The sequence below is a fragment of the Peromyscus californicus genome, unplaced genomic scaffold, assembly GCF_007827085.1.
Source record: "Peromyscus californicus insignis strain IS unplaced genomic scaffold, ASM782708v3 Scaffold_17__1_contigs__length_78620276, whole genome shotgun sequence".
Taxonomy (NCBI): Eukaryota; Metazoa; Chordata; class Mammalia; order Rodentia; family Cricetidae; genus Peromyscus; species Peromyscus californicus.
The window spans coordinates 23,784,357-23,799,384 of record NW_026294469.1 but is presented as its reverse complement, the minus strand read 5'-3'; the positions used below and the strand labels follow the sequence as shown (position 1 = coordinate 23,799,384).

At 43.6% G+C, this 15,028-nt stretch overlaps 1 protein-coding gene and 1 long non-coding RNA gene across 17 annotated transcripts in view; one reads left to right on the top strand and one right to left on the bottom strand.

Moving 5' to 3' along the window:
• Apc (APC regulator of WNT signaling pathway) overlaps nt 1-8,020 on the bottom strand; it is a 105,157-nt gene extending 97,137 nt beyond the window's left edge. For 8 of the 15 annotated variants that reach the window (XM_052741820.1, XM_052741824.1, XM_052741828.1 and 5 more), the window contains exon 1: nt 7,697-8,020. In XM_052741820.1, coding sequence (XP_052597780.1) covers nt 7,697-7,864 — 168 coding nt within the window. In that variant the 5' untranslated portion in view covers nt 7,865-8,020. The remainder of the gene's footprint in view (nt 1-7,696) is intronic. The other 7 variants (XM_052741822.1, XM_052741826.1, XM_052741833.1 and 4 more) reach the window with 1 other exon arrangement.
• Nucleotides 8,021-8,242: 222 nt separating this feature from the next.
• LOC128112644 (uncharacterized) lies at nt 8,243-14,752 on the top strand. Of its 2 annotated transcripts, XR_008219077.1 has the most exons (4): nt 8,243-9,087; nt 12,099-12,143; nt 12,295-12,366; nt 13,678-14,752. It is a non-coding gene; the product is annotated as an uncharacterized LOC128112644 (long non-coding RNA). The 2 variants fall into 2 exon arrangements; XR_008219078.1 differs by lacking the exon at nt 12,099-12,143.
• The last annotated feature ends 276 nt before the right edge of the window (nt 14,753-15,028 follow it).

Genomic DNA, 15,028 nt, shown 5'->3' with positions numbered 1-15,028 from the left:
CTGGCCACACATAAGTCAGTCATGCAGGCAGTCCAGCAGAGTTAACAATGTGACATTTGATTAAGGCAGTTTTACAGCCCTAGATGCTTGATAATACCAAATAAAAATCTTCACAAAAATGTTAACATTATCTTATACAACAAATTATTTCTCCCACAGATCCACAGAGATTTACAAACATTGGAGTTAACAGATTATAATTTCCTAGTTACTATACTCAAGAGGTTAGCAGTCAAACTCGTGTGTGTGTGTGTGTGTGTGTGTGTGTGTGTGTGTGTGTGTGTGTGTGTGTGTGTATACACATTGGAGTTAACAGATTATAATTTCCTAGTTACTATACTCAAGAGGTTAGCAGTCAAACTCACGTATGTGTGTGTGTGTGTGTGTGTGTGTGTGTGTGTGTGTGTGTGTGTGTATTGCATGGAACTGCAAACTACCAAAAAAAAAAAAATCACACAGATTTGAAAAAACTTGGGACTGTAAAATAACCTAAATTAAGCACTTACTGGAAAAGTAACCAGATATTAGATATCGGTGAAAAAGGAGTAACTGAGGATAAAACCGTCCAGAATAAAGCCTTTAAGACACAGTAAGAGGAGGCAGGGCACACAAGATCTTCACCTATCAATGCTGAATCTTATTAAGGACCAAAGAGAATACTGCAGTAAAGGTGGTATTTGAAGGCCCTTTGGCTGACAAATGTGTGGGACTGATAAGAACTGATCCATCCATTCATGAAGCTCTAATCCATCCATTCAGAGCCTAATCACAGAATAATAAAGCAGAAGACAGAGTTAAAAAGTTTTCCTTCCTTAAAAGGAATATGACAAAATTATTTTAAAAGGAAATATTAGAGCCATGGTGCCAGCCAGGTGTGGTGGCGCACGCCTTTAATCCCAGCACCCAGAAAGCAGAGGCAGGAGGATCTCGGTGAGTTTGAGGCCAGCCTGGTCTACAGAGCAAGTTCCAGCACAGTCAGGGCTATATAGAGAAACCCTGTCTCGAAAATAAATAAATAAATAAATTGGGGGGAAAAAAAAAGGAGAATGAGTTGACATAAAGCAGCCACAATCTAGAACGTATTCCAAGAGATAAGTGCTAACCTAGAGTTCTGTAGCAAAAACATCCTTCAGGCATGGGAAGATAAAGACCTTTCAGGCAGACAGGAGGAAATCTAAATTTCAGATTCTTTAAGATCAGTAAAAATGATCCTAAATAGAAGTTTACAGGAAACTAAGAAACAGAAAATACATGCATTCCTCTAAGCAATACTGATGGTCTAAGAAAACACAAACAGCCCCGAGATGGCTGAGCTGGTAAGGCAGTTGCCCAGCAAGCAGGAAGATGGTGAGAAGGATCCCTGTGGCTCACTGGGAGCCAGCCTAGACTCATTAGGAAGGCCCCAGGGGCTCAGGTCCCAGTGACATCCAGTCTCTACCAGGGTAGAGGGCTCCAGACAGACGCCAGAGGCCAACTTCTGACCTCCACACTCACCTGTGCACACAGATGAGAAACCAAGGATGGGGTATAGCTCAGTGGTAGAGAGCTTACCTAGTCTGTGTGAGGCACAGGGTTCAATCCCCAGTAAAGGAAAGGAAAGAAGGGAAGAGAAAGAGAAGAGAGAAATTTAATTAATAAAATCTGTAGTAAACCCTTTCCCACAAAGAACGTATCTCTTATCCAAAATGTTTTAGATTAAAAAATATTCAGATTTTTGGATATTTTCATATGCATGAGCTATCCTAGGGATGATATGCAAGCCTAAACACAAAACTCACTTATGTTGCATATACAGAGGCCTTATTCATCTAACCTGAGGTAATATATATATTGTTAATGTGCCCACATTTTGACTATGACCTGTCAGATGAGGTTGTAAGTGGAGCTTTCCACCTGTGTCATATTGATGCTCAAAAAAATTAATATTTTGGACCTTTTCAGGTTTCAGCTGTTTGTATTTAGGGATGTTAAACCTGTATTATTAGTAATCTAAAGATGATTTAAAGTATTTAGGAGGATGTACAGAGACTATATGCAAATACTGTCCATTTATGTAAGAGTCTTGGCCATCCACACAAGGTCCAAACATAAATCTCCCTTGGATGCTAAGGGATGACTGAAATGACAAAACCACTACTAGAATGTTGTAGAATACTATTTAAGATTGTTACATTTGTTATGCTGTGCAACATTGTTTAATGATGCAAAGATGTGTTGCATTCTTTTATGTTGCATTTGTTTAACTCTGTGAAGCTGTGTTACTGTGCCTGTCTAAAACACCTGATGGTCTAATAAAGATCTGAACGGCCAATAGCAAGGCGTTGGAGAAAGGATAGGCGGGGCTGGCGGGGAGAAAGACTAACGAGGAGGAAAAATCCGGGAAGAGAGATCAAGGAGCAAGAAAAGAAGGGGCCAGCCACCCAGCCACGCAGCCAGTCACAGAGTAAGAGTGAAAGAAAGGTTACAGAAACAGAGAAAGATAAAAACCCAGAGGCAAAAGGTAGACGGGATAATTTAAGTTAAGAAAAGCTGGCTAGAAATAAGCCATGCTAAGGCCGGTCATTTATAAGTAAGAATAAGCCTCCATGTATTTATTTGGGAGCTAGGTGGTGTGGCGTCCCCCTCCTCCACAATGAGTAAAGAGTAAAAACAATCAACTATACTAGGACTCAGAAAGGCTTTTTAAAAAATCCATATATTATGAATTAGAAGAACATCACATACATGCTTGGTGGCATGTACAATGTACATAATTCAGGGCTCAAAAACAGCTGCTGAAGGAATATAGAGGCAGGACCTTCTATTTCTCTGCTTTTCCCACAACCTATCTTTCTGTGCTAAGTACAAAATTATTCTACATATGGTCAAACCACTAAACCACAAAGTAATCTAGACATTTAGAATTTAAGAACATAAAGATAACTAAGGGAGAGTCAGAAAACAAACCAAAGAACATGACACATAATGGAGACATAGTTTGCAAAGGTGTACCAGACAGCAAAGCTGTTTATAAGCTTTGTAGGAACAGGTGCTTAGAGAAGGCCAGGAGCGGTGACACTCAACACACACAGCACCAAATCTAAAGGGGTCTTCATGTTGTTTAGTATGTGGAGTATGGGCACTGAGTCTGAAGGTGCTACGTCATCTGCTACCATGAGGCGGGCCTAAGAAAGAAACCAGAATTAGGGAAATGAGAGGACAGAAGAACCCAGAGCAAGTAGCCAAACCCTCTTTTCACGGCAGCCATTAATGACACCTAAGCTAACATTCAACACAAGATCTCATCATTGCTTTTCAAGTCAGTGTGAATTTGTTGTCCTGTCATTTACAGTATAAGACTATAAACAGATCATTGAGATTCTTCTAAAAGGCAAGGCATTTGCTAATCTCAATGTGTGTACAGTGGCATTTTAAGGCATGACTGTTTTGTGAGACCAATCCAAACATCACAGACTACTTAGTATAGCTGACCTCTACTCCCTGATTGCTAGTGGGACTTGACAATTACTATGACAACCAGAAACGTTCCCCTGTATTTCCAAATGCTTCCCCTGAAGAGGAACTACAAATCTGTTTCATAATAATTGTTTGTATATGGTTCAGCTAGAGGCTCCAACAGGTGTGCTTAAATGTATTTAATATCATACCAACTTTCAAAGCATCCAGTATTCTAATCTACCACTCAAATCTTACAAATTTTACATAAGAAGCCACTTCAGACAGTTACTTATGGTTATCAAAATGTTTGGCAAAAAGCCATGTATGGTTTATGACAATGCATAGGTAAACAGTGCTTTATGCTGGCTACTGGTATTTGCAAATTCTCTTTGTAAAGCTTATTTCTCCATAGAACACTGCAGAAACATGCCGCTGACACCATGTTACTTTCTCTCCAGCCTCTTCTTACACTTAAATGCCATAAATGGGTTTTCCAAGTATTATTACAGTTAGGGTAGACACCTGATTGATACAGATCTTTTGTGGAAGGTTTACTTGCCTAACCAAGAGATAAGAGGACATACTTATCTTTGGTAGCTATGGTACTTGGAGAAAAAAGGAGCCATGTACAACTATGATAGGATATGCATATATTCAAAAGTTAGTACATGTGGTAGTATGAAAGAAAGTGGCCCCCAAAGGGAGTGGCACTATTAGGAGGTGTGGCTTTGCTGGAGTAGGTGTGATCTTGTTGGAGGAAGTGTGTCACTGTAGGGGTGGGCTTTGACATCTCTTCTGCTCAAACTTCATTCAGTATGATACTCAAGACTTCCTGTTGCCTGCAAGATGTAGGACTGTTACTTCTCCAGCACCATGATGATAATGGACTGAACCTCTGAACTGTAAGTGAGCCACTCCAATTAAATGTTTTTCCTTTATAAGGGCTGCTGTGGTCATGGCGTCTCTTCACAGCAATAGAAACGCTAAGACAGCACACTAAGACTAGTCAATTATAGAAAATCCCTGAAAACCTCACTGTGCAGTGTAACTGACTAGCCATGAAACCCTCTAACTCTGATCATCTTTTATGTGAGATACTGATTACGTCAGTCGGTTAACTATTCTGTAAGTTGGAATCTAATTAATACATGTTTAAGATCTGAAAACGAACGGGCAGTGGAAGAAGGACCAATATGACTATAAGGTTCCACAGTGGGTGACTGAGAGAAAAGTGGTTCCCGAGGGGAATTGGGAGGAGGGGACACAAACACACAAGCACATATGAACGAATCACAGCTGTGGGCGGTGCAGGCTAGACTCAGTCTGCTGTCATGTGACTTTTGGCAGCTGAGATGGGGGTACACGGCAAACAGTAGAAGGAGGAAGCAGAGCTCCAGAAATTAGAACTATCCACACAAAATGATTTATATCATAAAAAACAAATTACATGATCACCAACACACCAAAGAACATACAGAGCCTTGAGGACATTAGTTACCTTTCTAGGACCCATTTCGCACACACCCCAGCCCCATGCTGTGCCACAGTCCTTATTTTTAGATAGGATTCACTCCCCAGCTACCACCTCCAGACAAAAGATACTGCTCCAGACCTAACAGCATGGTCTTCTGTTCAAGCCCAGGAGCGCTGAGGACTCTGGGAAAAGGCCAGAAGAGAAGCCTTCTACCTTCCCTTGGCAGGAAACGAAGACGGTAACATGAACATTGTTAATAGCTGTCTTCTTATTAGGAGAGAAGCAAGTCTGAGCAAAGAATTCAAACGAGGACAATGTTGAAAAAAAGAGGAGAAAAATGGACTTTCAGCACTGTTATATGATATACTTCATGCCACTTCTAATCGTGCAGCTGCCAATTACAAGAGGCAAATGCATCACCTCTGTCTGCATATCCTATTTGCCGCCTAGCTGACAAGAGAAGCACAAAGTTGAGAGGGTAGGACATTCTAAGAAACTTTCAATGAATCAGGAAACCAGGAAGTACAGTGTAGAAAGCTAAGAACACGGCATTTATTACTACAGAGTATTATATAATTTACAATTGCCTACAGAAACCAAAGATGACACAGAACAGATTTGGTGCTCAGTGTTCTCTGGTGATTTTTTTGAAAAAAAATTTTTTTAAATTACATTTGTTTATTCTGCATCTGTGTGTGATGGAGGTCAGAAGACAACGTGCTAGAGTTGGTTATCTCCTTTAACCACGTGGGTCCTAGGGAGCTAACTCGGTTGTCAGGTTCCAAGGCAAGTGCCTTCACCTGCTGACCCATCCTGATGCCCCCACAGCAGGAGTGAAATGGTAAGGGACTTCCATTTCATAGTGACTTCACAGTGAAAATGAAAGACGAAGATGTGACAAACCCTTAGATGGACATTTAACACATATTAACCCCCTGGATATCCATCATGCAAGGTAAGTATTACATCCTACTTTATAGATACAGAAGAGTCTAAGTGGTAATATGACCACACCTACTAAACAGTTTTAGCACAAGTCAAAACCAAGGCTGAAAGATTTCTCTGACTACATCAGAGTCCTTGGATCCAAGAATTCTGACTTTTTTTTCTGAAAATCTGGACTTCAGCATAGCCTCCTGGAGTTGTAGCTGGTAGCTCAGGGGAAAACACAAAGGTGTACAGGAGCGGAAGGGAGCAGCTGAAGACGGCCTCCAAACAGTAATAATGGAGAGTTCTAAACAGAGAGATGGGAAGGGGGTGGTCATGGGCTCATCGGGAGGGGCTTGGTGCTCTTGCAAAGACAGACATTTCTTTCTCTGAAATATGAGCAAATAAGGAGATAATATTGGGGGGGGGGAAACCTGGGAAATAGAGGAAGTATGCCTCAGACAGCTATTTTCTCAGCCACTGGAGTTTAGAAGCCCCAACTTCCTTCTGATCCCTTCAAATAGAAATGAAAGTGTAGGAGTGACAGACCAGACCTGAGAGCGTATAGTTTTTAGTGGTGTAAGAGTGAAGGCTACCAACAAACAAATGACAGAAGACTCAAAAGACTTCTTCTTTTCAAGAGGGCAAATCCTATTCTAAAACTTTCATTCATACCTTTTTTTACAGTCCTGGAGGAATATGGAGTCAGTTTTACAAGCACTCTACCTCCAAGCTAAAACCCCAGCTTTCTAAAGTCGCTTTCAAAGCCCCACTCTTTTGCAATCTCGAAGGGCAAAAATGTCAGTATTTTTTAATGCCACTTCGGGGCTCTTGACACACATCTAAGTAATGGGATAGAGGAGACAGACAGCCCGACAACTTCCTCCACGGCCACTCTGATGGGGCAGTTGGCACTTACAAAGTTTGGCAAGATCCCTAAGTGATTTAGGACAATTTTGCGTTATCAGTAATCGCGATGACCCTTGAGGGGCAGCTGAGATTGGCACACACCCGCCTTATAGAGACTATCAAGAGCTATAAGCGTTGTTAAGCATTAGTAACAATTGAGAATACAAGAAATCTGAGCAGCCCTTTCTAAAAAACAAAAACAAAGGGCTTGCACATTGGGGATCCTAAAGCTTCAATGCGCACTTTACGCAAATAACTAAAAAAAAGTATAAACCCCTTAACGCTTTGTCCCATTATGTGTTACCTTACATTTATAAGATCTTTTTTTTAAAGGAACGTAACACTCCCCAATTCTTTCAATGGCTCTACAAAACCTAACGCTTCTCAAAACTCACGCCTCCTTCTCAAAAGCTGAGACTAAAGACTGGCTATGTCCAAAGAGATTAATGATTTAGAAGCGAATAATCACTTTGCCATCGCAGGTTCCATTTAGGCAGGAGTCAAGACTCCTCACCCATCCCAGTCTACCGGGACTCGTTCCCTTCTCCAGGGGGAACGGATCCCACCGGCCTCTGTACAACCAGTAAAGCTTTCCTCTGTAACGCCACAAGCCAGGCTCAGCTAATCCTCCCAGCGCTCCCAAGTTTTAAAGGGCAGCAAGAAGGCTGAACTCGCACGAAACGGGCTGGACGACCCACGCACCCAGAGCGAAGACGACTGCTTAGCAGGGGCGAGGCTGCCTGCGAAGCCGGGGAGAGGCGCGAGGGCGGCGGGAGTCACGACCCCCGCCCACGGTGTGGGAAGGGGACCCTGCGAGCCCGCGGGCCGGCACGAGGCCGGAGAGGGGCAGGCCAGGAACGTGCCGGGCGGAGCGCGGTGGAAGCGGGCCGCCGGAGTCCCGGCGCCGTCGCCGGGGTGGGAGTCGCCGGGGTGCGCAGCCGCACTCACCTGCCAGACGCTCGCTCCGCGGCCGCAAGCGCGGGCGCCGCCCGGGCGCCTCCCCTCCCGCGGGACTCGGTCCCGGCCGCCGCTGGAGCTCCGGGCCCCGAGAGTCACCGGTGGTGGGACCGAGGCGGGCAGAGCGGCGACCGGCCCCGAGCGCGAGGAGGCGAACATAGGGGGCGCTGGAAGGGCAACGCCTCGCTCCACCTTCCTCAGCGGTAGCCGACTGCGCTTCCCGGGCACAGCATCGCGCCAGCCTCGGTCCGCGGCTCCCAGGCCTTCGCCCGAAGCTCCCCCAAGGCGGCAGCCGGGTTTCCGGCGGCCACACTCCGCCCACTCAGGACAGGGCCGCCGCCATCTTGTTGGAGGCGGGAAAGCGTGCAGTGCGCACGCGCGTTGGGGGCGGTGGGCGGGCCGGCGTCCCGCTGTTCGGGAAGGAGGGTCTGGACTGCGCAGGCGCAGCGACCGATGCCCTGCCTCTGCGGTATCTGTTCTGTTCTTTTGGATCCTCAGTCTCCAACCTGCTCACCTTTCCCAGATGAGCTGAAAGCAAATTAGTAAACTTTTCCTGCGCACACTACGGTTATCTATGAGCATCTGTTCGTATCAAGCATGCACCAAGTGCCAGGTCCTGGGCTAGGTACTGATTATAGAAAAATTATTATGAAAATGGATCCTAGCGCTAAGGGAGATCCTAACCCAGTGGAGAAGACAGAAACCAGTTTTTGTTCTGTAGGTTCCCCTCCAGCCCTCCTCTCCAGTTTTAATTCTAAACCTACTTATTCTGGACCCTAGGGGGAGAATTCCCACAGAGCTACACTTTGTTTGGCTCGCTCTAGAGTGTTAGCACCTAGCTTTGCTCTGCCTTTTGTGTGATTGCTACCTCCGTCTCCATACCCTCTGTTACCTGACTTTTCCTAGGGCTCAAAGCCTATGCAAACTCAGCTTAAGAACAACCCAGAACACTGCGAATTTGCATTTGGCATTGACCCTCTGGGGGGCTTAGATAAGAAGCTTTGGTTATGGAATTGAAAAGGTGTGAATTGTATAACAATGAACGAGCCCTTTGCTAAGGGAGAGTGGACTGTTAGGGTCCTGGAAAAGTCCCTCATACACAGTCAACAAGAGCGTTTTTTTTTTGGCTTTTCGAGACAGGGTTTCTCTGTGTAGCTTTGCGCCTTTCCTGGATCTCGCGCTGTAGACCAGGCTGGCCTCGAACTTACAGAGATCCGCCTGCCTCTGCGATTAAAGGCGTGCGCCACCACCGCCCGGCAACAAGAGCGTTTTTATTCCAGCATGCTGGGGCCTGCCATCCCACATGAAGGCAAGATGGCAACGACCCTGAGAGGAGCCCACAGGCTCCTTTTAAGCACAGCTAAGAGGAGGTCCTAGAGCAGGTAGGTCATTTCAGATATGATTGATTTAAGCAAGTGGCAATCATATTAATGTTCAATTAGAACAATAATATGTTCTAATTGGCCAGGGCTAGTCAGGGGCTGGTCAGGGCTACAGTTTTCCCTTTATTTTGGCAGACCTGGACAAGTCCCAGGCTTTGTCCTTGAGCTGTTGTGGAGGCTGACTGGCTGGCCTAGTATGCACTGACTGTGGGGGCTGGCTCAGTGGCCCAGACTTGGTGCATCCAATCTACCTTGTCCCTATGGTCAGGGGCACCAGTGATTAATTGTCCTTTGTTTGTGGCTCTTTCAGAAACTGCTTGTTCAGTTTCAGGAAACTGAAATTGAGGCCTGATCTCTAAGAGAAGACTGAGCAGCCTGCTATGACATCTGTTCGGTCCTCTCATTCCCCTCTTGAGTAGTGCACCATCTCAAATCTTGGAGATTTTTTTTTATAGGCTTATATTGGGATTTTAGAATCATCAGCTTAATGGTACCCAGACAGGAATTATCATTTGGTTAAGGCATCAGTGATGCAAAAGCCAATAGCAATTAGCAGAAGCAGAAGGGCCAAAAGCCCTGTGATGGCTGAGAGAGTTCCTTATTTAGAAGGAACTTGGAAATGAGAATGGGGACCAATTATTATATTATCTCAGGTTCCCTATGACAAGAAATTCTCTTTTGATCTAACATTGTGGGGAGGGGAACAAGGACGGCATATTCTTTTCTGTAATTACTTCCTACTGACATTAGGACACTGTTGTCAGGGCCCTGGGAAGCCAGAATGTTAGTTAAAGGCAAGGAGGGAATGTAGAAGCATCTGGTTCACTGACCAGCTGAAGAGACAGCATTTACATCAACTGGATTGGTCCATATCAGTTTTCAGCAAATTCAGAACTCACAGTCATGGAACAGGTTGTCATCAGCAATTGATGCTTGGATGTGTCTGTCAGCCAAGTGGAAACCTGTTGAGACAGATATAAACTAGGAACAGAAGTTAAAATTTATGAATTTATTTGGAACTTTTAGATTCATAGTCTCAGTAATTGAGGAGGGGGAGAAGTCCTAAGACCTGGATAGAAAAAAAATCCCATCTTCAGGAATAGACAGGTGGGGAAACTTAGGCTGTATTTATCCAGAATCCTTTTGACCTGTGAGAAGTAGATCCAAGTTTTATGACTTTTTTTTTGATTCTTTGAAGCTTATATGAATTTCCATTTCATAAAAAGCTGTAAAAGTTTCAGATATATTAGTATTATCCATCTGTATTGAAATCCATATTGTAGACAAAGCAGGTAACAGGTATCTGTAATACAGCAGGAATAGACTCATACCTTTGAGTCCTAGCAAAAGCTATGGATTTGGGTTAAAAAGCATGTACATTTTTTTCTGTTAGAGAGCCAGTTATAGATTGGACTGAGATGCCTTTGGCTCATGAAAAGCATCTGTAAGTCTATATTCAGAAGACAACCGAAGGAAATCTAAAATCTTGAGCTTGTGACCCAGATAGTAAACAGTCATTGCTTTATTAGTCTGTCAGAATTTTATTAATGTTAAACTTTGAAATTTAGAAATTTCAATGGCAAGGGAAAGAAATCTTGTAATATTTTTCATGTATCTTAAGCCATTTTTTATTTTTATAAATTACATTTATATTTCTCAAAATATCCTCTTAGACTTTCATAATTTAAGTCTTTATGTCTTAAGACCCCTAATAGTTGTATTGACATATTTTAAGTCATCCTTTTATTATAATTAAAATTTTCATATCCTCAGACCTTTATATATTTTAGACCCTCAGAATTTATATTGATTTTCATGTTTTTTATTTAATTATTTATCAGAGATATAAGCAATTATCATTAAAAACATCCATTTTAAGTTATGTTTGAAACTTGTTTGTGTCTTTTACATGTCTGACTTGTAGTTATCCTTCAAGTTTTGGTTTAATTGCCACCTCAGAAAGGCCACTGGGTCATCTTTCCTAACTAAATCTGCCTTCCTGCCCTATGCCTGATTCATCATTGCACCTTGTCATTTCTTCCATGGCACAAAGGATGTTTTTGAAAATCATCTCCTTTGTTTGTTTTGAGACAAGATATCACTGTAACCCAGGCTGACCTTGAACTGGTAATCATCCTGCCTTAGCTTCCTTGATATTACAGGTATGTGCCATGTAATTGGCCCTTCAGTTTTTATTTTATTTTTGAGTAAGGGCCTCACATATCTCACTCTATCCTCAGATGCCCTGTGATCATCTTGCTTATACCTCCCAAGTGCTAGGGTTATGGACATGTGCCATTATGTCTGGCTATGGTTTTAAATTATATATGTATTGTTTGCTTACTCCCTCCTCACTAAACAGTGAACTGCTTAAGAGAGGGAAAAATGTTTTGTTTTTAACACCATGACTGGCAAGGATGGCTACTCAATAAACGTCTGTTGAATTAATGAATGTGGAAATTTGAATCTAAGTAGTTAGTGGTGTATTAAATATAATACCTATTTTCACCTATTGGGTTTTAAAATTAAATTATATTTGTCAGAGGGGTGGAGTAGTAGGCAGAAATTATATTGAATGTATTTGTAGGAGTGGGCAAGGGAAAGATTGAAGTTAATGAGATGTCTATTGTATGTCTATGTATTGTAGATCCTAAGTCTTTATCACAGCCCATCTAGGTAGCCATCCTCACTTTGGACATGCGCAATACAAAGAGATTAAGTCACTTGACCAAGAAATCTTTTAGAGACAGTCCTGACCCAAAGCCCAGGTGTACTCTTCCCATTTAGGTGAGACAGATCTAGAGACAACTTGTCTGGTACTTGACTCTGTCCTGAGCTAGCATTAGATAGCTGAGTGGCTGCCCATCCTAGGCTATTCCTGCGTGGATTCCCACTGAGGTCCTGATTGAAAACTGCAGGCATTCTTTTCTCTTAGATTAGAGCAGTGCTCATTTTACCAGTGTCATTTTTCAATGTTTGTATTTTTATTAAAAACTTATGTATATTTTCAGTATAGAGAAAGAAGAAATGCCTGAAAACTGGAACACATCCTAAGTGTGAGTTACACTTCTTCGGCTTCTTTAGTGTGTTTGACTGGCTCTTCCATCTAGTCTCCCAATTTTTTTAGATCCCAAAGCAGGAGTAACAGGATCACTGCAATAACCTCTTTTTCTATTAATTTCTCATAATTCTATATTATTGTTTCAGATGGCTGGAGAGATCTGCTATTTGGGGTAGGCTGTAATCTTATTCGTGGGGACCATTCAGTCCTTATGTGAGGTAAGAGACACCCTAAATTCATGATGACATATGCTGAACTCTGTCAGTCCATGTAGAAACCAAGTAGTAGATAGAACTATTTAAGACTCACCTCTAGAGGAGTGGACTGGGGGTGGGAACAGAGGGCACTGGTGGGGAGGAATGGGAGGAGAGGAGGGAGGGGAAACTGCAGCCAGGATGTAAAATAAATAAATAAATAGATAAATAAGGACTCACCCCTCTCTAGGTTCTTTCTCACTACAGTATAATCCTTGGAGCAAATCATGGAACCATGACAGTGTTTCCTTATGTTTACCCTCTGTTATGAGTAGAATTGTGCCCACCCCAAACAGGTTCAGCTCCTAGCCACCAGAGCATGATCATAATTGAAGGCAGAGTCATTTGTAATACAACTAAGTTTAAACTGGGTCACAGCGCAATGGGAAAAGTGGCATAAGGAATGTTGTCTGTATGAGCAGATGCTCATGTGAAGACAGAGGCAGAGAGAGAGATTCGAGTGAGGACAAGGCAAGAAAAGCCAGATGTCATCAGCAAACCATCACCTCAGATGAGGTGAGCCAGGCTTTGCTTGCCTCTCGGTTTCAGAGGCGGCATGCTCTGTTGACACCTCAGGTTTTGATGTCCATCCTTCAGAACCATGAGTGCACACACTGTTTTATGCTGCCAACCTGTGGTATTTATTATGGCATTCCTAGGAAATGAACACACCATCTGTGGTGGTTTGAAAGAAAATGGCCCTCAAAAGAGAGTGGTGCTATTAGGAGGTGTGGCCTTGTTGAAGGAAGTATGTCACTGTGGGGGCGGGCTTTGAGGTCTCTTTTGCTCAAGCTTCCCTCAGTGGGACTGTCCTGTTGCCTGTTGACTTCCTGTTGCCTGCAAGATGTAGCACTCTCAGCTCACGTCTGTCTGCACCCCACCATGCCTCCCATCATGATGATAGTGGACTGACCCTCTGAAACTGTAAGCGAGCCACCCCACTGAAATGCTTTCTTTTTAAGAGTTGCTGTGGTCATGGTGTCTCTTCACAGCAATAGAAACCCTACGACACCATCTTAAATATGTGACAGAGCCTGGAATAAAGGACAGAGAGTGGGCAGTGTGGCTTCTGTTCCCACATGACAGCACGCCAGCTGCCCAACTTCCCGCTAGTCATTAAGCAGTAGTTTCTTTATCTACAAACAAGGATGGCGGTTACTTCCCTGCCTCCTTCAGAGATCTGTAGTGAGAACAAGTATGTTGTTCAGTGATGTCACCAAGAGGGTCCGACAGACACTAAGAACACTTACGTGAAACCCAGGGTTCTTGCCACAGGAAGTCTACAGTGTGGCTGAGAAGACGTGACACTTCGCTGTGAGACTATCACTAGCGGATGACAAGCGTGTGGTTCGCATCTTACCATCGTTGCTGAAAGAAGGAAAGATCTTGTGGACTAGGACAGAGAAGGAACCTTCGTGAAGAGCCTTCACGGGAAAAGAGTTTCTTAGAAGGGTCTTAGGGACCTACAGGACCTTCATGCTCAACGATTATGACAGTGCTCACACCAGGTCCATGAAACCTCTACTCTAGCTACTGCTAGATGTAGAAACCTGAACTGAGACTGTCACACCACATGACTGGGACATCAAATGTTGTTTCTGATGCCCCTGAAACATGATACGGCAATGATCACTGTCACTGCTCCCAGGGGATGGGATGGAAGGTCACATTGTCTCATAGCACTAGCTTTTCAACCTCAATGGGGACAATGATTGACACAGTTCAGCCATATGTTGGCCCTGTAGTTCTATGCTGTCCAACAGAAATATAATGTAAGCTACACACTTAGTTTAAGGTTTTTTGTTTTGTTTTTTTTTACCGGAGCTGAGGACCGAACCCAGGGCCTTGCACTTGCTAGGCAAGCGCTCTACCACTGAGCTAAATCTCCAACCCCAAGATTTTTTTAAGAGCCACATTGAGAAAGTTTCTTTCCTTTAATTATGAGTGAACCCTCAAGGGAAGGCTTAGGGAACACTGTGGAAGAGGAGGCAGTAAGATCGTAAAAGCCAGAGGCTGGGGAGGGGTAGAGTGTGTTCTGGACATAACAGGCCTGCTGACTCATGAGTGCACAGTGGCCGTGTTTATCTGCACAAGATCAATCCAGTCAATATTCCAGCTTGCGGCAGGGAGGAGCTCATGAACCCTGACCCCCTAGGTGGGGTCTGTTGACACTTGATGGCTTCTTCAGAAGGGTGTCAGTTTTCCCTTAGGGTGTGGTCCCTAGTGGGTCAAGTAGGCTCCGGTGGACGGCCCCATGTCCATGAGTATAAAGGCAGCAGAAATTGGACTTGATGTGTTCTTTTTAAAAAAAATCAAAAAGACACAAAGTTTGGAGGGGGTTGAAAGTGGATCTGGGATGGATCTGAAGGGTTAGGGGGAGGGGTTGGGGGTGAAGATGATCAAAATACATTGGATGCATGGATGAAATTCTCAGAGAATTAATAAAAACATATTTAAAAATAACATGAAATCCTAACTATATAATTTCAAGATTTTAATCATATGTGTATGGGAAGGGGCTGTGCATGTATGTGAAGTGTTTCTGGGGGTTGGAATAGGTCATTGGATCCCGTGGGGCCGGAAGAGGTACAGGTGGCTGTCTGCTGCCAAGTGTGGGTGCTGTGAA